The sequence below is a fragment of the Phocoena phocoena genome, chromosome 20 (genome assembly GCF_963924675.1).
Source record: "Phocoena phocoena chromosome 20, mPhoPho1.1, whole genome shotgun sequence".
In the NCBI taxonomy this organism is placed as follows: domain Eukaryota; kingdom Metazoa; phylum Chordata; class Mammalia; order Artiodactyla; family Phocoenidae; genus Phocoena; species Phocoena phocoena.
In genome coordinates, this window is record NC_089238.1 from 25,125,668 (window position 1) to 25,148,811 (window position 23,144).

Genomic DNA, 23,144 nt, shown 5'->3' on the forward strand with positions numbered 1-23,144 from the left:
GAAGAACAGAGAAGAGAATAATTGAAGAAAAATGAACAAAGCTTTAGAGACCAGAGGGACAGCATTAAACCTGCCAACAGATGTATAATGGGAGTCCAGAAATAGAAAGAAGGGCAGGAAAAAAATAATGGCCGACGTCTTCCAGAATTTAATGTATTTAAAGACATTAAATACATATCCAAAAAATTCAACAAATCTCAAGTGGGATAAATACAAAGAGATACACACCTAGACTCATCATAGCAGACATTTGAAAGAGAAAAATCTGCAAGAGAAAAATGACATATATGCAGGAGAGTAGCAATATGATTAACAGCCGACTTCCCACGTAAAACAACGAAAGGCAGAAGAGAATGAAATAGCACATCAAAGTGCTGAAAGAAACGGTTAACCAAAAATTCTATTATCCAGCAAATTTTTCTTCAGAAATGAAGGCAAAAATAAAAGCATTTCTACACACACAAAGACTAAAGAATTCTTTGCTAAAATCCTGCAAATATATTGTAAAACAAATGAAGCCAGATACAAAGGACTACATGTGTATGATTCTATTTATATAAAACTCCAACAGACAAAAGAAATCTATGAAATTAGAAGTCAGAGCACTGCTTACCTTTGGAGGGAGGTAGTGACTAGCAGGGGCCATAAGGGGGAATTTCTGGAGCATTAGTTACTTGTGATTCTGGCACACTCCTGCATATAGTTTCCATCAATAAAAGTTTACTAAAACAAAAAAGGAAGCTTGATCATGTCACTCCCTCTCCTATGTTTAATTCCCTTTATTGTTTTCCCTTTGCTTCCCTTTCCTTCCCAGTCTCAGCAAACCTGTGACCTCCAAGGTGCTCTCTGGTCCGGCCTCTGCCCACATCTCCAGCATCATTTCTCATTACCTAGTACACTAGCCACCTTGGCCTTCTGCTATTCCTCAAGTGTTCCCTGCTTCAATCCTGCCACAGGGCCTTTGCACATGCTTGTCCCCCTGGCCCAGAGCCCCATTGAGACCAGCTTACCCTTTAACTCCAGCCACTCCCCAAGTGTGATCTACTCATTACCCATCCAAGTCTAGTTCTTTTGTTTTGTTTAGTTCTTAGAATTATAGTCCTTTCCTTCAGAGCACTCATCTTCATTTGTCATTATGGATTCACAGGGTAATTATTTGACTGCTGTTTTGTCTTTCCCACTAGTCCAAAAGTTTTAGAAGGTCTGACTATGTCTTCATCTTGTGTTGTATCTCCAGCACCATGTCTGGCACATAGTAGGCATCTGATAACTATCTGTTCAATGACTATAAAACTAATGAACGCTATACAAATCTTCATTCTAATTAGAGCACATTGTGGAAAGCCTACCAGACTAAGAAATTTTAGATTTTTTTTTATAAGCTACAAGGAGTCATTGAAGGTTTTGGAGAAAAGGAGATATGTGAGCTGAGCTTTGTTTTAATAAGATCTCTGTAGAAATGGAGGTGGAGAGCCCATAAAGGAGGCTGTGGCAGAGTCCAAGTGATGGACAGTGCCTAAAGAGGGACAGTGGCCAAGAGGGGAAACCAGTGTCTTGCTCCACTCTGACCCCCATGGACAGCCTGACAGTGACCTCACAATCACCCTCTGGATCTCCTACCCTTGAAGGTTAATATCCCGGCTCTGGCCTAACGCTGCCCTTTATGTTCACATTTATGTTCACATCTAGGGGACAAAACCCTACCATCTGAGTCATCCAGGCCAGCAACCAGAGGCAGAGGGTTCAACAAAGCAAGAGTGTGCCACCTTTCCACCCAAGGCATGACCAAGGCTCCATGATGACAGAGTATTCAGAGGACCTGAAGGATTCCCTGCCCACAGAAAGGAAGTATGTGTGGAGGACGGCCGAGGAGAGGCGGATGTCAGACCTCAAGTGGGTGTTGGAGTGGCTGGAGCGGAGGCAGGGGAAGAAGAAGCAAGCTCTCCAGGTGTGTATTTACTGTCAAAGAAAACCTGCAAGGAAGGCTTCATTCGAGACTACTACTGTATGATGTGATGGGGTGAGGGGAGGGTTTGCAGCACTGGGGTGAGCCAGTAGGAAAGCACCGGAGGACATGGGGAGAGATTGTCACTGTGATCAGGCCATCCTTGTTGGCTAATTATCCCTATGTAGTTAGGCTCCTACCCTCCCACAGAGACTGGGAGATGGGAATGCTATCTTTCCTGATGATTACATTTCAAAGGGATGGCTCCCAAGCTCTGGAGAAAAACATTCCTGGATTATAAAGCTGGGCAAGAGGCTGGGAGAAGATTTACATCTCAAAGGGGCAGAGAAAGAATTTACAGGTGTAAATTGTCTAAAGGAATTGTTCTAGGAAAAGGGAGGTCAAGGTCCTAGAGTCAGGCAGAAACCTACCTAGTTTGGTCGAGGTGAAGGGACCTTAAAGCCATCTTGGTCAGTGTTGGAGAAGGGCTGAGAGGCAATAGCTTCTAGTGTCTTGATGATCTCAGAATGGGTCCTCCCACTGTCCCCAGGCACTTCCACCCCCATGATGGTCCCAGGGTCAGAGGGCATTCTCCACCTCCACTAGCCCCACTGGGACTCCTGCTAACGTACCTCTTCCTTTCTATCCTGCGTTAGAACTAGTTGTAACCGCCTGTCTTAGTCCATTTGGGCTGCTACAACCAAATACCATAGACCAGGTGGCTTAGAAACAACAGAAATTTCCTTCTTACAGATCAAGGTGCCAGCAGATTTGGTGTCTGATGAAGGCCTGCTTCATGGTTCATAGATGGCTGCCTCCTTGCTATATCCTGATAAAGAGGGAGAGTCAGGAGAGCTCTCAGGGGCCCTTTTTTAAGGCCCTAGTCCCATTTATGAGGGCTCCACCCTCATGACATAACAACCTCCTAAAGTCCCCACTTCCTGACACCATCACATAAGGAGTTAGGATTTCAGCATAGGAATTTAGGGGGACACAAACATTCAGTCTGTAGCACCACCCTTTCCTCTTTCTCCAGGAACTATGACAACCAATTTTGCCCCAGTTTCCCCCAGAGTTCCCCTCTGGGCCCATCATCTACAGAAAATTAAGCCATGTCCTTGGAAAGTGGTCTCCTCTGCAGAAAGTGGCCTCCTCTGCCACCTAATCTTGACTCCCAGAGAAAAATGGGTGAAAACGGCATTACTATGAACAATGATAACTTTTATTAAGCGTTTCCTGTGCGCCAGGCCCTGTGCTTACTGCAATGAGCTGTCTGGTCAACTGCTCCCAGCAAGGCTACAAGGTAGGCACCGTTCTTACCACCAGCTGAAGGATAAGAAGCTGAGATGAAAAGGAATAATTTGCTTGAGCTCACAGAGCTAGTGAGGGGCCGAGCCAGGGCTCAACCTCAGATTTATCCAGTTTCCAAGCTCGTGGGCTGTCGGGCCCACGCACCATCACCACCTCCCCTTCTCCTGCTTCACCCGGTTCAGCGGCCCCTGCTTTTCAGGGGAGCTCCTGTTCTGGTTATGTGCTTACTTGGCAATTATAGTCAGAGAGATCTGGAGTGCCAGTTCCATCAGATACGTGTAAACACAACTGACAAACATATTTTACTCTGAGGCGTTAGTGATTTACCTACCCTCCCCCTTCCCCCCATTTTTGGGCCTCTCAGAACTCATTCGCTGAAATCATATTCAGTTCTATGATGAATATGTTTGATCCCATCTCTTCGTACTAAGATTATATTCCTTTTTAAAAATTTTTTATTGGAGTATAGTTGATTTACAATGTTGTATTATTTTCAGGAGTACAGCAAAGTGAATCAGTTATACATATACATATATCCACTCTTTTTTTAAGATTCTTTTCCCATATTGGCCATTACAGAGTATTAACTAGAGTTCCCTGTGCTATATAGCAGGTTCTTATTAGTAATCTATTTTATATACAGTAGCATGTATATGTCAATCCCAAGCTCCCAATTTATCCCTCCCCTACCCTTACCCCCTGGTAACCATAAGTTTGTTTTCTACATCTGTGATTCTACTTCATTTTTGTAAGTAAGTTCATTTGTACCATTTTTTTAGATTCCACATATAGGCGATATCATATGATATTTGTCTCAAAAGATTATACTCTAATAATGTTTTCACAGCTTTACCTTATATGTGGCTTTTATTGTAAATAAGTTTGGACCCAGGGAGGGAACCATTTAATCTGAAAATACAGTTAAATCTTCAAGCATCATTACCCTTACCAGAAGCATTTGTATTTCGAAAGACGCTCCTGAGAGAGAGAGGGTGATGCTTCCGTGGCAGGTCTCATATGGCAGGTGGCGGGGGACACTTTAGTGAAGACAGTTGGAGGGGTGCTGTCTGCAGCCTCCTCTCCCTTCTCCTGGCAATCCAGGCTTTTCTCCACTTCAGCACGATTATGGAGCTACCCAGAGGGCCGTGCCCCTTGTGATCCATTTGCAATCCATGAAGACCCCTGAAGTCTCAAAGTCTCAGCCACGGGGGCCACTGAATCGTGGCTATTGCAGTTTCCTTGGGTCTGTGGTATCACCACATCCATTCCACTCAGCTTCCTCCAAAAATGGGGGCTGGCAGCTACTCAGGTGACTCTTGAGGAGAGGCTGAGGGTTGAGAAGAGAAGGTGGGAGGTGGGTCACCCACGGGGGAGCCGGCCTTAGTCTCTCTCTAATCACCCTGCAGCATCAACCCTGGACCCAGCTTGCGCCCCTTCCCCCCACTAAGCCAAACAAAACCCTGAAGTTGAGTAGCACCCCGTCCTTTGATGGCCTCAAGCAGGACCTTGGACAGCTTCCTTCCACACATCCAGATGGCTTATCCAAACCCTCCTTCCGCCTATACAGTGTGGCTAACATTCATGGAGGGCTTAGCACTTCTGCGCAGTGATTCATGTATTTCCCACTATGACCCTATGAAGTAGGTTCTGCTGTCGTCCCCGTCCTCAGAGAGAGCCGTCCCTTGCCCGAGGTTGCTCAGACACTCAGCCAATAGAGCAGGATTGCAAGCCGGGCCGTCAGCCCTGGAGACCAGTCTCAGCCATCACCCCATGACCCCGACACCCTACGGCACACCCGAAGAGGAAACCTAGTTGATTCAGCTTCCCCACGATGCTCCAGCACCCCATGCCCACCCCTTAGACATGGGTCTGGATGTGCGTCTGTGGGCTCCTCCTCCAATGGGCAGTGCCGCTCCCTAATGAGCCTTACTCTTTCCCTGGGTGCTCCTGGTGGCAGCTTTCGGGCCGATCACACGTACTCTGAATGGACTTGCATGTGCCTCACCTTCCTTTCCCAGCAGGCAGACAGGAACACCCAGGGAAACAGAAAGGCAGGAGGCATTGTGATCACAGCTCTGGGAGGACAAGACCGGGTGGGAGTGGGACAAGGAGAGGAGGTGTTCTGGGCACAGGGAGCAGCCCTGGCTGGGCTTGAAGACTGGAGGTCGCGGTAGGGAAGTGGCAGCGAGAGAGGCCGTCTGAGGGCCAGAAGGAATACCTACCAGGCTGGGGCATGGGGCCCTCACGTGGAGGGCGATAGTGATGGATTTTGAGGTGGAGAGGGACAGCCAGACCTGGGGTTGGAAGGCCATCCTGGGGGTGGTGTGATATGGACACTGGGTGCGTCAGGAGCCAGAGGGGCTGCAAGGGGGAAAGGGAGCGCCAGAGTGGGTGCAAAAGCTGTGTGGCACCTTCCACTCTGCAGGGTGCAGGGCTGGTCTGTGCCCAGTGGGCCAGCCACTGGGTTTTTCTCCCTGTTCTTTCAGAAGAACAAACCCAAGGTGGTGACGCTCTCTGCAGCACCTGTGAAGGAAGAAAAGAAAGCCCAAAATGTCCAGAACCAGCAGGGAGGGAACCACCAGGTGGCATTCTCTAAGCAGGTGACACAGCCCCACCACTGTCTCCACATGAAGGAGGGGCACCCACTCTGCTCCTGCGTGGGATCAGCTACTCTTTTTAAAATTTAAAGCTCTAAAATTCACTCCTGCCCCACACTAGCACCCAAATGGATCACCTGCCCCCTCCACCCATCCAGCCCCCACCCAACACTCTGCACACCCCGGTGGGAAGACTTGCACCGCTGTGGTAGAGTTCATTCTTCCCGAGTGCCACCTCCCTCCCCTAAATCACTCAGGAGTGCCACTGGAAAGAGGAGACCGCCAGCGAAGGCTGTGGTTTCCAAGGTCCCTCATGGCCTCCCTCTGAGCTATAGGGACAGAAGGGAGGCGCTGGTGAGCAGACACCAGTGTGCATCCCTGTCCCAGTGTCCCAGCACCCAGAGCAGGACTCTCCTTAGGCCCCCTCGCCTGCCTTTCAGCAAGCCCTTGAACTTGTTCATTTCAGGAATGAAGGAGGCGGAGCCAGATTCCTGTTCTCTAGCCTGTAATGTCTCTCCAGCTCCCCTCCCAGGCCTCAGGGCAAAGCTCCAGAGAGGACGGGGAAGCCTCCGCCCTATACCGAAGGCTCTACAGAGTGGAAGCAAAGGGAAAACGCCCCAGCAGCATGACCCCGGGCAACTACCCCAAGGATGCACCTAGGAAATCTGGTAAGGGAAGCGCCTTGGTCCGGATGCCAGAACTGTCCTCATAACTGGCCTCCTATCAGAGGGACCAAAGGCTCACAGCATCCTTAGGGCAGCACCATCCATGTCAACCCAACCTCTGTGTATGCAGGAGCCCCACGTGACTGTTTGGGGAATCACAGCGCAAGGGGGTGTGACCTGGACAGGAGGCGAGCAGATGTCAAGGCTCAGCTGGCACCAGGGTGTTCTCTTCTCAGGAAGCCAGTATAACGTCCCCCAGGTTCCTGAAGCCATTTTGGTGACATCAACCTCATGTCCAAATGATCTAACTAGTTTAGATACTGTGACAATGTCAAGGTGCTACAGAAGGTACCACCCCTGCTGGCTTGAAATCTGCCAGGTGATGCTTGCACCCAAGAAGAGGTGGGCTTGGGTTATGCCAGATACCTATTGCCAAGACTGCATGAGTTCAAATCCCAGCCCCACCAATCGACAACACTTGTATATGAGATGTTATATAATCCCAAGCCACTCCAACTCTGGGGTCTAGTTTTCACATCCATAAAATGAAACATAACATGACCTGCCTCACAGTATAGTTGTGGGTTGAGGCACGGAACATACTTAGCCTGATACAGAGTAGGTGCTCAATAAATGTTAGCAAATGGTTATTTCTAAGTAAACATTTTGCTAACGTTCTCTGGTGGGCTGTGTTGGAAAAACAGATGCATTTATTGTGCCTGACCCCTTGGGATGGAGGCGTATGGTAAAAAAGAAATCTGGAAGGGATTCCAATTAGCCCAAAGAAAGAGGGGCAACAGCCTCCAAGCAAGGGCTCATTCTCCTGTACAAACTGCCCCCATTGTGCCCAAGAAAAGCTCTTTTTTTCTTTTTCATTGAAAAAGTCATTGTAACCAAACTGTAGTTATTTGCCAGTCAGAATTAAATATGATTGGCTCTAAATGCAAGGCAGGATCCTGGACTGAATCCTAAAATCGCTCTTCAGTGAAAAAACTGGTGAGACCCAGAAAAGCTCTGTAATGTGCCCATGTTAATTGCTTGTTCCCTGCTTATGTAAGATGTTAACATTAGGGGAAACTGAGTGAAGGGTATATAGGAACTCTCTGTACCATCTTCGCAACTCTTCTGTAAATCTTAAAGTACTCCAAAATAAAAAGTTTATTTAAAAAGTAGAAAGAGATTGACTTATGTCCTATGGGAAGCCCCACACCTTCCCCAAGTTTCCCGTCACTCTCAGTGTCCTGGTCCTGCTGGGACCCTGAGCATCTGTAGGTCTCACTTCCAGTGGCTGTTCCCTTCTCCCTGCTCTCTGCCAATCCAAACACAGAACACATTTCCTTCACTTCTCCCCAAACCTTTCACATGAAGCCTTTATGTATAAGCAGACTTTACTGAAGGTTTCGGGCAGCAAAGGGAAATAATTACATCACAGACTTCACAGCAAATGTATTAGAAGTTGATTACAATCCCCTCTTGTTCTTCAAAGTCCTTGTCCCCTGCCACCAGGAGATTTCTCTGGCTACATTTCCTGCAGGGGTGGCCTCCAGATGTTTTCCTCAACCCCAAGCACCCAAGTCACAAGATTTAAGGAGGTGCCCTCTCTCAGGTGCCAACCCTGCACTTTCATGAGCCTGAGAGCAAGCACCTCCTTAAATTTTGTCCCCTGGGTACCTCGTTTGTCTCACTCTAGTCCTGATTCTGCCCAGCTCTCCCTCTTCCCTCTTTCCTCTCCCCTCCATTCCATCCTCTGCCTTCCTTGCCCTGCACATTCCCATTGGCTTCTTACATCAAGGGATCACCTTGTTTCCTTTGTTTCACTGTCTCATTCCACACTCAATGTAATCTATCAAGATATTTTCCTAAACAAAGGCAGTTCCTTCCCTAAGAGAAACTCTCATGCGAGTCGATTCATTTTTTTCATTTCACTGAACAAAGATGCCAGCAGGGCAGGCTGACTCTCCAGCTATTTTGTCTTCTGCATTTCCCCCTGCATCTGCCCAGCCCTGTCTCGCACAAAACCACCCTGTTGGAGAGCAGTCTTCCCTCTCCTAATGTAATACAACCAATGGCCACTGGGGGGCGGCAGGTGCTCACGCCCCTCAAGCGCAGCAGCTGTTCAGAGACATCCAGGAACCACCTGCGCACCCAGGTGTGGCACCCAGGACTGAGTCAGGGCTGAGCCTGGGCACAGCAAGGGGAACTTACTGTGAAGGCTGTCAGGAAGCCTGAAATGAGTGAGCAGGATCTGGTTTGGGAGTGCAGCCTCTAGGAAGGGCGTAGAGGCAGTTAAGGGCTAAAGCAGGAGTCTAAGATGGTATAAGTGTCGATCAAGGAAAAGTATTCTAGACCAGAACATCTATTTCTAACCTCAGCCCCACTCAGCAACCAGATCATTAGCGTCATTTTCAAGAACCAGATCCCCTGTGTGTCCCAAGTCCCCTGTTGGAAGAGTAAGCTCTTTCCACTCTCCACGTCATGGTTCTGTGTGACTTGGTGGGCATGACCATCGAACATTCCCCACCACCTTCGGGACTGGAATGTGACAACTCAGCCTGTGCAATCACAACCACTCCTGCTCTTCTGTGTTTCCAGTGTTGTGATGGCCACAAAATCAGGATCTGCCAAACACTGTGAGTGCTCTGAACGAATGATATTAACTGTCCCTGGCTCCAGAGCACCGAAGCTAATAGGAACAACAGAGACAACACCCGTGTGGAATACTTTTGCTTTTCAGAGAAGACTGTTTCGCCTTTGTCACCTCACCTAATTTTCACAAAAGCTCCCACTCACTCCCTTTAAACTGCTGAAATGCCCCTGTCCCTCCACTGATTACCACGTGGCACATTCAGGATGCTACAGTCTGCTGCCACTCCCTTCTGCTCCATTGCCTCTCTTCCCTTGAGTTCCCTGAGCACACTTTCTTCTACTTTCTTTCCTCTTTCACCACCCTGTCCTGGTCCCCTCTGAGGGCTCACCCATACATGTTGACTCCTTGCCCCCCTCCCAATACAGCCTCTAGGTCAGCCCAACCCAGACACAAGGCAGCAAGAGATCCATATGGGGGCTTCCCTGGTGGCGCAGTGGTTGAGAGTCCGCCTGCCGGTGCAGGGGATGCGGGTTCGTGCCCCGGTCCAGGAAGATCCCGCGTGCTGCAGAGCGGCTGGGCCCGTGGGCCATCACCGCTGAGCCTGCGCGTCCAGAGCCCGTGCTCCGCAACGGGAGAGGCCACAACAGTGAGAGGCCCACATACTGCAAAAAAAAAAAAAAAAGAGAGAGATCCATATGGCTAAGCTGAAGCTGCGGTCTTGGGTCACCTCACTTCTGTGAATAAAGGATGCAAAATATCCCCATTTGGTGAGCTTCTTTCCCCTGCTTCATCTGATTCCATTAAGGCTTCTCTGACCCGCACATAATCTCCACTTAAATTTATTAACCTCGTATATTTCTAACTTGCTACTAACCAACCTTCCCTTCTTTCCCCCTTCCCAGACCTCAATTTCCCCTCTGAATTCCCCACTGATCAATACTGCCATTCTCATCCCATTATACAAGTTTCCTGGCTGATTCTATCCAAAGGAGTGGCTTTAACCACTGTCTAGTGAATTCCAAATCCAAATCTCCAGACAGCCTTTTCTCCTGAGTTCCATCTACATGCCTGCTCCCAGTGTTAGCCTGGATGTCCCTCAGGCTCCGCAAACCCCCATGCCTCCCCTTCACAGGGGCCGTCGCACTGGCCCAGCACAGTGGCCCAAGTCAGAAGTTGTCTCCCTCCACGACCCTTTATGACCCGTTACTGGGTCCTGGAGATTGTACCTCTCTCATACCTTTCATGCCTTTCACTTCCTCTCCACTTTAACTACTATTATTTAAGTTGAACCCCGACCCTAAGAACCTCCAATAGCTTTCCTCCTCTGTGGCTACCAAACTGGCCTTTCTAATTTATTCGGGTCTTTATATTTAAAGGGAGTTTCTTAGAGGCGGCAGATGATTGGGCCTTGCATTACTTTCAATCCAGTCTGACAATTTCAATCTTCCCATTGGGATATTTAGACCATTTACACTGAATGTAATCATTGATATGGTTGAGTTTAAACCTACCATGTTGGTATTTGTTTCTAACTTATTCCATCTATTCTTTGCCCTCCCCGTCCTGTTTTTCTGCCTTCTTTTGGGCTGAGTAGTTTTTGTGATTCCATTTTATCTTCTTTGTTGGCTTGTGAACTATAACTCTTTGTTGTGCTATCTTAGTAGTTGCTTTAGGGTTGACAGGATTCATCTTTGACATATCACAGCCTCCCTTCACCTCATAGTCTGTATCACTCACGTAGAACATAAGGAACTTACAAGAGTATACTTCCATTTCTCCTCTCCCAACCCTCAGGATATTGTTGCCATTCACTGTATTTCTCCATAAGTTATTATAAACCCCACAATACACTGTTATTACTCTTGCTTTAAGCAAATATCTTTTAGAGAGACTTCAGTGTTCATCCATAGTTAACATTTCTAGTGCTTTTCATTGCTTTACACAGGTCCAGCTTTCTGCCTGGAGTCATTTCCTTCTGCCTAAAGATCTTCCTTCAACAGTTCTTATGGTGTGGGCTTGTTGGTGACAAATTCCTTCAGCTTTTATATATCTGAAAAGGTCTTTATTTCACTTTTGTTTCTGAAAGGTACTTTTGCTGAGTGTAGAATTCTAGACTGACAAGCTTTTTTCTTCAATGCTTTAAAGTTGTGCTCTGCCTTCTAGCTTGCATTGTCACCAGTGAGAAGTTGGCTGTCATCTTTATTTATGTGTTCCCTGTAACGTATCTTTTTCCTCTGACTTCTTTGGAAGTTTTCAAGCATCTTGGTTATGATGTGTCTTGATGTTGTTTGCTTCATGTTTCTTGTGTTTGTGTCTGGGGTTTGTTGAGATTCTTGGTTTATAGTTTCCATCATATTTGGAAAATTTTGGACCATTATTTCTTCAAATATATTTTCACTCCTCCACTCTCCTCCTCTCCTTCAGGCACCACAATTACACATATTTGAAGTTCTGCAACTCAGTACGATTTTTCCCCAGTCTTTTCTCTCTGTGTTTCATTTTGTATAGTGTCTGTCGCTATGTCTTCAAATTCACTGATTTTTCCTTCTACAATACCCAATCTGCTATTAACCCCACCCAATGTATTTTTCATACTAGACATTGTAGTGTTCATGTCTAGAGTTTCAATTTGGGTCATTTTCAACCTTCTGTGTCTCACCTTAGCATGCTCAAGCTTTGTTGAACATACAGAGCTATACAGTTATAATAGCTGTTTTAGTGGTCTTGTCTACCAGTTCTATCTATGTAGTTTCCTCTCCCGCATAACTAGTATTCAGCTGAGAGAAGCTTCTGCAGATCTCTGCAGCTCTCCATGCAGTTTTCTCCTGTTACTCTGCCCTGTGAATTCTAGCTTCCTTGGCCCATTTAAATTGTCTATTCTCTCCCCAACTCAGGGAAACTGCTAGATATTATCTAGGTTTTCCCCTCCCTGTGCTGCAACCTGGAAGCATCTCCCAGCTCTCACCTGGGGGTCCCATGGGACTCACCTCTTCCTTTTCTCAAGAGCCACTGCCCTGAATTACCTGTTGTCCAATGTCTGAAAAAGCCTGTTTCATGTATCTGGCCCCACTTTATAGCTGCTTAAGATGGAAGGATAAATCCAGTCCCTGTTACCCTATCTTGGCTGGAAGCAGAAGTCTCACATTGGCTTTTCCAAAGCACAAACCTGATTGAGTGCAATGACAAGTCATTGAAAAGTTTTAGGAAGGAAGCTACCAAGTTAGATTTGAATTTTTAAAAGGTGATTCTGGCTAAGGGCCTCTAAAAGATGCTGGGAAAACGCTGGGAACACATTTCCAAAGTAAACCTTGACAAAGTCTGAGCATCTAGACTAAGAAAATGGAACTCATTTGGCTTTCTCTCCTTGCCCACTATGCTCAGAGCATTCTGTCCATGCCAGGCAAGGGTGAATTCCTAATGCGGAGAGTTGGAGGGCAGTTACCAACTCTGTCTCTATGAGTACAGAGTAGTCCCTGGAGTCCCAAACATAGCTCACCAGAAATCTTAACTTATCTGTTCATCCATGGACTCAGGAACATGGGACATTTTGTCCAAGAAGGTAGCCAGGATAATCTCCCAGAAAAAGGCACTGACAACCTGGGTTCACATTTTCCTGGATCCACCACTGTCTGGCATCTTGGGCACATGACTTAATCTCTCCAATCCTCCACTTTCCCATTTGTTCAATGGATGTGACATGGTTGTGAGACTGTAGCTGCCCCCCCTCCCTAGAAAGGCTTTAGAACACTGCCTGGCACATAAGTTATGCAATAAGTGTTAGCTAATATGTAAAATTATCATTACCCTTTCTATTACTACTCTTCTTTCCTACGTGAGACCTACCTTGACCCAGAAGAGGATCAGATGTCTCAGGAAAGGCTGTGGCCCTTTCTCCAAGGGATTCCAATTTGTGTCAATGAAGATGTGTAGCTCAGATTCTCCTGGAACATAGGACCAATTTCCACCATGCACAGACTGCTAACACCACCTGACCCTATCACTCTATTAGGGGCCAGCTGTCAGTTTAGAGAGCCATTCTGGACATAAAGATTCCAGTTCAGCCACTGACTCATTATGAGACCATGGGCAAGTCAAAGCTTCTCTCCAGGCCATTTTCCCTCCATTTATGTAATTGTAGAAGGTCTAGACTCCCCCAGACATATCCTGGTAGAATTCCTTAATTTTACTTATGAAATCTTGCAAGCTTACAGGAAGAACAACTTACTTACAAAGGAAAAAGAGTCAAATTAGCATCAATCTAGAAGTGAAATGAACACCTATAGACTACTGAGAGCAAAGACTTATAATCTCACAGTCCTATCCTCAGCCCGTATATAAGTTACCGTCAGGGTGAATGAATGATATTTGCAAATTCAGAAATATTTAGGGACTTTCTCAGCCATTTATCCATTCATCTATAGAAAATGCCCTAGAAGAGGGCAGAGGCACCAAAGTAGGAAATAATTGGTTTAAAAATCAAAACCTAGATACACACTTAAAATCACATGATATAGAAAGAATGAAAAAATGATAGGCAAAGAGATAACAAGAAATGCAAACATATGAGGTGGGTTTAAGGCTAAAAGAAACAACAGGGTAAAAGAGGGATATTTTAAAATGTTAAAGAGAACAAATGATAACAATAAACCTACACACAACAAAAAAATAGTAGTTAAATAAACATTTAGAAATGCAAAGAGAATCTGACAAAAATAAAGTTATACTAGGAGACTGCAAAATACCTCTTTCAGAACCCAATAGACAGATCAAAGAGGCAATTACAGTAAGTGCCTAGAAGAATCTAACAGTGTAATTGACAAACCATAACTTTATAGTTGAACAGAGAACACACATTTTTCTGTGACCAAAGAATATTTCTAAAAATCATCTGCATATTCATCAAAAGAAAACATTAACCTTCACAAGAGTAAAGATTTCAGGGCCACCTACAGTATCCTAACGCAATAATTAGAATTAAAATTAAAAGGTAATCTCAACAGAAATTAAGAAATACTCCTAAAATACCATTATTTCAAAGAAAAAAGCTACTGAAAATAAGTCTGTTTCATACCAAAATCCATGGGATGAAGGCGAAATCTATGCCCAGAAGAAAATTTACAGCAAAAACTAAAAGTAATCGTTCTTGTCTGTATAAAACAAACCAAAAAATTAACACTTTTATTAATTTAATGATATAGAAGAAATAATTAATATGAAAAAGAGAGAATTAATACATTAAATACCAGCTAAGATTAATGAAGTACAAGATTAAAAGTAGTTAAAAGGATAAATTCAAAAACCAAGTGACAAACAGTATGAAGTTATCATGAGCCTTGTCAAAAGAAGAGTCAAAAATATACAAGATTTTATATGAGAAAGGATGCATAAGCAAAGATAAGAAATACATTAAATGAATTATAATAGAATACTATATGCACGTCTACACAATACATTTGAAAATCCATCATAAATGAATAATTTCCTATCAGACTATAAATTATCAAAATGGACATAGTAAAGAGTAGAAAAGTTGAATAGAGCAATTTCTGAGGTAAAAATTGAAAGATGGTAGACATTTTCCCACTACAAAAGGCACCAGGACAAATGATTTCACACCAAGTTCTACCTAACATTTAAAAAGCAAATAATCCCAATGTCACTTCAACTATTGCAGGCCATGTAAAATACAGACATTTGTGCATTAATTTGACAAGCCATCATAACCTTAAACTTAAAAGATTAGGCAAAAAAGCAGGCCAATCTCACAATAATAGATGATTTTTGAATGATTTAAAAACTTGTAGCAAATAGACTTAATGTATGAAAATATAGCAAATATATCCACGTATGAAATGAATAATAAACCATGACCAGGTGGGATTTATTATAGCAGGTTACGAATGGTTCGGTTAATCAATATCAAGATATCTAATAACATAATTTATTACATCAAGAAATTAAAAGAAAACCATATGATCAGTAGATGATAGAAAAGCAATAAATAGAATCAAGCAATTATTACTAATAAAAACTCTATGTAAACCAAGAGCAAAGCTGCTAAATATTATAAAACATATTCCAAAAATAGTGGCAAATATTCTAAATGATGAAATGCTGGATCACTTTCATTAAAATCAGGAACAAAATGAGGCATGACTGCTATCATCATTATTGACATGGTTTTGGAGGGTCTGTCAAATGCAACATGTCAAGAGGAGTACATAAATTTTATAAATATTAAGAGGGATATATTTTCATTTTTCTCCTGATATGATTGCCTTTCTACAAAACTCAAGAAATTCTAGTCAAAAAATAATAAAATCTGGGCTTCCCTGGTGGCGCAGTGGTTGAGAGTCCGTCTGCCGATGCAGGGGACACGGGTTCGTGCCCCGGTCCGGGAAGATCCCACATGTTGCGGAGCGGCTGGGCCCATGAGCCATGGCCGCTGACCCTGTGCGTCCGGAGCCTGTGCTCTGCAACAGGAGAGGTCACAACAGTGAGAGGCCCACGTACAGCAAAAAAAAAAATAATAATAATAATAGTAAAATCTGGTATGGTTGTTGGTGTACTAGAAAACAAAATTTTAAACAGTAGTGTTTTCTCTATACTAGCCACACCAGTTAGAAATAGAAATGAAAAGAAAATATTCCACTCGCACAAGTAAAAATCTGTAAAATACAGAGGAGTATGTTTAACAAGAAAATAATTAAGGTCTCCAAGCTCTAGTCCCATCTAGTCTGATGGGTAACATCAGACCCTCACTACTTCATTTCATATATGTGTGTCTTTGTTCCTCCTGTCCGCCCAGGCTGTTCCTCCCTTTTTCATCTGATAAACTATTTGTCCTTTAAAAATCCAGCTCAGAGTTGATCTCCTCTGATACCTTCCCCTAACCCCCCTTTAGGCTAACATTCACTTTAGGTGAATTTTCTCTGGGGAGGGAGAGAAGATTGAGAGAAGGAAATGAATGAAAGGAGTGAAAGGGAATGAGTTGAGGAGATGAGGGGAAAGGAGGGAGAAAAAGATGAATGGGGATTAAACAAATGCTAAGGAGAACCTGCCAAAGCCTTGAAAAGACCTCATATCTCTAATGTTTGAAGCCCTTGCAGCCTTCCAGGTCTCATCCCCTTCCTGTCCACCCTACTGCTCACCCCTACCAGGATCTAACTCCCTGGTGACATCTGTCCAATTTCAGACTTAGACGTCAAGGATGAAATCACCCAAGAGTCCACTCAGCTCTCAACGCCATACCATCAACAAAGCATCATAGAACCCATGTTACAGGATGCTATCTTTGTCCCACGGAAGTCAACCCTCTTGCAAGATTGGGTTGGCAAGACGCCCGACGCCTCCTACGAGCATAAGCTGAAGAGCCTCATGGAGAAGGACAGCGAGCCCAAGATGGAGACAGTGAGGATGCTGAAGCCAGAGGAGGTGCTGAGCTGCCGGTGAGCAGCCCTGTGCAGGCGGGGCTGTGCGCATTCTGCAAGACCAGGCTTTGCTCACGACTGTCTGTGGTTCATGCACCTGGGCTGAGCCCAGAGCAAGGGAGGGTGGCTGCCGCATGTCCGGGCTCTGTCTTTGAGTCCCAGAGGGCTGCTCCAGGGCTGAAGCTGTTGGATTTCTGAGCAGCCTCACTCGCTAGAGGATCGTCTCCTGAATGGACACGACATTTAGGTGCTGCCATTTTGACGCCACGCCTTTGGACGCATACACAACCTTTCTAAAATTTCTCTTTGTTTCACAAAACAAACCATGAATATTATTCACAAAGGAAAGAATGAGTTGTTTGTGGCCTTGTTTTAACAGGAAACTCCCCCAAGATCCTTTACACTAATGGTGTTGAATTGCTGGTGACAGTAGCCGCCACTCCCAGGGCTACCTGCTGTACGTTTGGGGTTTTAGACTCCAAAGGGACCATGAACAAAGTATGAAACCATTTGGTATTTACTGCTCTTACCAAGGGGTCTCACTTCTTGCTTGTTCTTTGTCATACTTATCAAGACCCACTGGTTTTCAGCAACACCAAACAGCTTGGTTTCTGCCCCCAAATCCAAGCATCCCTCCCCAGCCCAATGTTATTCTTTACTGTAAAGATGTAACTGACAACACTCAGAAACTTTGGCAAAGGAGGAAATAGGACAAGAGACTAAGGTAGTCAGCCTTGTAGAGTTCACAGCAGCGAACTCGCCTGTAGGTTTCAGACGGCCTCAGATGCCTGGCGTCCGAGAGCCCCATCACACAGTCCTGCTCTGCTGGCTGACTGACTGGCTGAAAGATGGACAGGCAGTCTCCTCCACTAGAGGGCGTTCTGGCTCATGCCACCTCCACAGCTGGATGACTTTGGCTATGGGTTTCAAGTTGATAAAGTGGTTTTAATTGACTCTGGCCAAAGACAGCCTACCTGGGCTCCATGGTTGGGGACAAAAGAGACTTGGACAGGGTAGGGGGAGAGAATATTTGGAGAGATGGCAATTAACAAGCCATTAGAAAAACACCCAAGAAAAGAATGAAATTGTCCTTTGCAATCTTAGTGAGTCGTCCACAGGTAGATATGTGTGAGATTGCCCCCTGGGGCTGGGCTGGTCAGGGAAGGGTGGGGTTGACCTGAGCCGTGTCGGGGAAAGGTAGTACAGGTATAGGGGCTGGTGAGTGAGGTCTGAGCTGCCTGTAAGAACAGGGAAGCTCTGGGCAGATCTTCAAAGAGAAGCGAAGTTCCCTGGTGGCCTACTGGTTAGGATTTCAGGCTTTCGCTGCCAAGGGCCTGGGTTCAACCACTGGCTGGGGAACTAAGATCCTGTGGGCCACAGGTATGGCCAAAAAAAAAAGAAAGAAGAAAAAAAGGAAAGAGTAGGGAGACCATTCCCAATGGGTAGAAAAGCCAGGTTCTATCAATATGCAGCTCCTCCCCCACCATCTGTAGCAAATTAACCAACCGGAATGCAGCCTGAATCGGGGACCTCCCTCCTTATACTAAAGCTGGGAGCAAGGTCAAAGTTGATGGTGGAATAAGGAATATGATGGCAGAGATACTGTCTAAATCACATAGATGGCATCAGTCCTATTCTTCAGTACAAGTCAGAATGGTGGGGCTTTAGCTAATATTTTAAATCAGTGTTTTAATTTTAATTTTTTAATTGAAAATTGTAATTGTTTGAATACTATTAAAAATACTCACCTCTATTCCTACAGTTTTCTTAGCCTTTATTTCCACTGTCCTGGATTTCCCCCAGTCCTTGGCCTCACTCAGATTATACACACATGGCAGTGATGAGAGAAAACACCTAACAATTTGCATCCTGGTTTTTTCTCCCCATTTGGCAATAACGTCACAGCCATATTGCATTTTCTTCTTCCTAACGACGTTTTAACACTAGCAGAAGAGTCCTTGAAGTGGATATTCCATTTTTTGCTTGACCATTCCTCTGTTGATGGAATTTCCTATTTTCCTATTGTTGATAACCCCCAAATAAACACTTTTGTTTATGTAGCTTTTCCTTCCATTGAATTCTCTTCTTGGGATAAGTTGAGGACCTGAGTCAAAAATAATAAAACTGGTTTTTTGGGGGGTGGGGCAGGAGGTGCTTGGCACATATGTTGCCAAATTGATTTCCAAAAGAGTTATACCAATAAAAACACCCACCAAGTCTGTGGGGTGTCCCAGTCTTTTATGAGACCTCTGTCAGCTCCAGAAATGTCTGGAGGGCCAGTCCCTTACAGAGGTCCCACACTGTCGCTCTTTAACTCTAAGCTCTTTTCAATGAAGTTTGCGCCTGCAGTGACTCCACCCTGAACTGACCTCTTTGGCCTTGTCTCGCACAGATACCTGAGGTTGTCCAAGAACAATATTCGAACTTTGCTCAAGCTGTGCAAGGATGCAGGAATGAACGAGGACATCCACCCCCACGTGGTCGAAGAAGAGAGAGATGCTAAAAAGGTGTTCAACCAAAACATCAGTGTAGCCCTCTAAATAGCTCCTCTTCCCGGCCACCTCAAGCCCCCTCCGCTGTTGGACCCTCGGTCATCAGACGCCACCCTCTGGCACACCACACCTGGCTCTTCAGACCTGGGGCATCCCCTTATGACAGTAGCGATCAGGAAACAAGGTTAGACTGCTTGGATCATTGCACTGACGTAGTGTTTTGTCCTCACCATCCAAGTCAGAACCAACGCAGGAGAAACTATAGGTTTCCTCCCCACCCCCCAAAGAACACTCCTTGGAAAAGCCTTCTTAGAAAGGAAGTCTTAGAAGAAGTGAGAAATGGGAGCCCAGAGCCTCCAGAGGGATTTCAGGAGGGACAAAGTATTGAGGGGCTGCTGGGGACACATACACCCCAGGTCTTGCCCAGCCATCCCCACTACCTCCTGTGGCAGACACGGCTCTGCGGGGAGCTGGCCCTCGTGTGTGTAGGGTGGGAAGCTGATCGGGAGAGCAGGAGGGAGAGGACTCTGTCAACCCAGGTAAACAAGGATTACTCAGAGAAGTCACAGAGGGCAAGGAACTGGCTCAGAGTCACACAGGTGAGAAGCGGCAGGGCTGGGATGGGAAGAGTGTCCTCACCGTAGTCTCCCGTTCTTGCCTGATGGAGCTCCTGGCAAATCCTGCCCGACACTTCGGAGATGCTGCCTTCCTCTCATGCAGCAACGGCCAATGGAGGTCCCTGTAAGCATTCAAGTAAGTTCAAATCCCAACTGCTAGCTGTGTGACTTTTGGCAAGTTACCACCCTTCTCTGTGCCTTTGTTTCCTCATCTGTAAAATGGGGCTAATGATGGAACCTGCTGAGCAGGGATGCTGAGAAGAGGAAACGAGAGCTTCCATGTGAAGCATGAAGCACAGACATTGACACACAAGAGCTCGATAAACGTGTGAGCTGTTTCCCTAGTTTCTACAGTGAACGAGGAGCAGATTTCCCAGCTCCGGCTTCCCCAGGAGGGGTCCTTAAAACTGGGCCTATCGATGTTGAGTCAAACCCTGTTGAAAAGCTGCTGATTCCAAACCCGTGCCCTTCGTGGTAAGTCCAAAAATTAAATGGCCCCTGAGCCCTCCAGGGCTAGTGAACACCCCCAGGGGATGAGGTATAGCCGCTGGTCCAGCTGGGCCCCACTAACCAGGTTTTACTTTCTGCCTCCGTATATGAAAATGGCAGGGATTCCACTGCCCCCCACCCCATATACTTTTTAAATCTCCATGCCCCATCTCGAGGCTCCAAAGTGACCCCTCTGAGGTGAGTGGCTCTCTTCACTGAGAGTCACTGCCCTTGGGAGTCAGAGCAAAAGTGTGGAGGTTTCCAATCCCCCCATGCACCCACTCAAGTCACCACTAAGGGAAGGCAGAGCCCCTTAGGGTTGTGGGCAGCTCGGAGACGTGTGCCCGGAGCACGGCACCCGGCGATGTTTGGACAGAGCCCACAGCTAGAATCTCAAGAAACCAGCTGTGAACAATTAGATGATAGTCCCTTTCTCCAGCAAATACCTGTTCTTGGGGAGAACCAGCTCTTCTAAAAGGGGAAAGAAAGGTATTTCCTGAGCATCACCAAGTGTCAGGCACTTTGTCGGTATTGTCACATTCAAAATCAAAACCTAAAACCATCTTCAGAGGCATTCACTTCGTCCCACTGACTCAGTGGTCTGCATGAGTCACTGCCAACCTCTTTCCTGCACTGAGTGTTCTCACCTCCAGGAAGTCCTTCTGTCTATCTAATCTGCCTCTCTCTTGCTGCCGTTTGAGCCCATGTTCTCTCCTTTGAGCCACAGGGGAAAGGGAGGAGAAGTCAGTCTCCTTTGTCTAATAAATATTCATATTCAGGGAGGATGTGTACTGAGGGAAAAATGCACAGATGAAATGGCCCTGAGAAGTTAAACGTCAGACACATCACTGAGAGCCACTGTGTGATATGACAATGACCATTTGGCCTTTCCAACTTCATACTTGTTTTTTCAGTTTTCTGTCACATAATTCCATTTGATTATTTCTCCAGTGTCCTTTCCACACCCCTCTTAAAATGCATTGATCAAGGCTGGATCTAGCCCAGTTTTCTAATAAGGTAAAGACTGAGTTCTTTCTGGTAAGAAGGATTGACTCCAAGGTGACCATAAATTCCATTCACTCATTCGTTTGCTCTCCCCCCACCAATTATACTGTATGGCAGGCTTGCTGCATTCCCCTTATGGTTCATCAAGACCACTGGGTCCTTTTCTGCAGGGCTGGAGTTTTACATCAGCTTTTTCTCCACAACTCACTAGGAGACCCAGAGGCAGGGAGGTGCTCAGGGAGAGGGAAGCCCAGCCCTTCTGACGTCACAGAGGAGCCAGGAGAGGTGCCACCTTTCCAACCTCTAATCTGGAGCTCTCCTCGCCAGGTGGAGTGGCCAGGTGATGCAGAGCAGGACGTTTGTGATTCTAACACTCCAGTAATTATCTCCACTGCACCACCCAGTTCCTTAAATCCATCACGGCCCACATTCTCTCTGACCTTCACAAGTTTGGATTGAGGAAAGAGCAGATCTTCAGCTCACCTAGTTCATCTGCTTCTGATCATATCACATATTTACTGAGCCCCACCAGGCCCTGTGGCTGGGCCGGGGACTCAGTAGTTAAGAAGGCCTGGTCCTGCTGGCTTGGGCCATATGGTCCTGAAGACAGAGGAGTAAACAGTAAAATCAGGGAAGTGCAGAGAGCATGTGAAGTGCCTGGGAGACCTGGGGGAGGACCGCACCATGGGCTGGGAGTGGGGAGACAGAAAATCTTCTTTTCTTTTTCAATTGAACTATAGTTGATTCACAATGTTATGTTAATTTCGGCTGTACAGCAAAATGATTCAGCAAAGTGATATATATGTATACATGTATATACTTTCTTTTTTATATTCTTCTCCATTATGGTTTATCACAGGATATTGAATATAGTTCCCTGTGCTATAAAGTAGGACCTTGTTGTTTATCCACTCTATATATAATAGTTTGCATCTGCTAACCCCAACATTTTTGAGAAAAGCCTCTTGAAGGACGAAACTTCTGACATAAAACTTTTGAGAATAAATAGTCCCCAGCGTTTTTGTATGGGAAGGAAGAGTAGACCAAAGGAACAGTGTTTGCAAAAGCTTAGAGGCCGGGGCAGTATGATGGGGAACCTGAAGGTAGTTCCATCTGCATGGGGTGGAGAATTGATGAGAAGAGTGTCAGGAAATCATATGCTTGCAAATGATTTGTAAGCTATGCCACAAGGGTTTTTTTTTTCCTCCCCCTTGGGCTTGTTATTCATTCATTTAACAAATCTTTATTGAGCACTTACTATATGCCAGGAACTGTTATAAATACTGGGGGTAGAGCAGTAAAACAGAAAAACACGTGATTGCTGCTTTCCTGGAGCTTATATTCTAGTTAAAGGAGTTACTATGCTCCTCGACACCAATACGTTCAGCAACTGATGAGGAAATAAAACCAGGATGCAATGAAAGGAAAGGACTGGGCAGAGGCTGGGGAAGATGTCTTTAGCTAGAGTGGACAGGGCAGGCCTCCCTGAGGAAACATTTGAGTTAATATGTGGCTTAGGAGGAGGCAGCCAAGTGCAGATATAGGAGGGTCTGCTCCAGCAGAGGGGACTGCAAGAACAAAGGCACATTGATGGGACTGAGAGGATGGTCACCGTGGCTGAAGCAGACTGAGGAAGCAGGGAATCAGTCAGGCCTTGAAGACTATTGTCCAGAGCTTGGAGTCATTCAATTGCAACAGGAAACCATTGGAGGGTGACAAATAGAGGAGAGATCACTCTGGCTTCTGAGAAGAGAAAATATTGTGAGAGGGGAAGGGACAACCTGGTTACTAGTTAAGGAGGTGTATCAATTAGCTATGGCTGTGTAACAAATTACTCCAAAACATAGTTTAAAGAACATAATTCCTCATGAGACCTCTGGTCAATCAAACCATACTGATCCAGGCCAGGCTTAGCCAATCTAGTCTGGGCTCATGTGTTGGTGGGTTAGCTAGTGACTTCACTGAGGGTTTGCTGGTCTACAACAGCCTTGACCGAGATGTCTAGT

The 23,144-nt window shown here is 45.6% G+C and overlaps 1 protein-coding gene across 1 annotated transcript; it reads left to right on the plus strand.

Annotated features, from left to right (window-relative positions):
* Positions 1-1,798: 1,798 nt before the first annotated feature.
* Positions 1,799-19,075, plus strand: C20H16orf78 (chromosome 20 C16orf78 homolog). Its single transcript, XM_065899716.1, has 5 exons — positions 1,799-1,948; positions 5,743-5,856; positions 6,386-6,521; positions 16,301-16,553; positions 18,928-19,075. The coding sequence occupies exons 1-5, from the start codon at positions 1,799-1,801 to the stop codon at positions 19,073-19,075; spliced, it is 801 nt and encodes a 266-aa protein (XP_065755788.1).
* Positions 19,076-23,144: the final 4,069 nt, after the last annotated feature.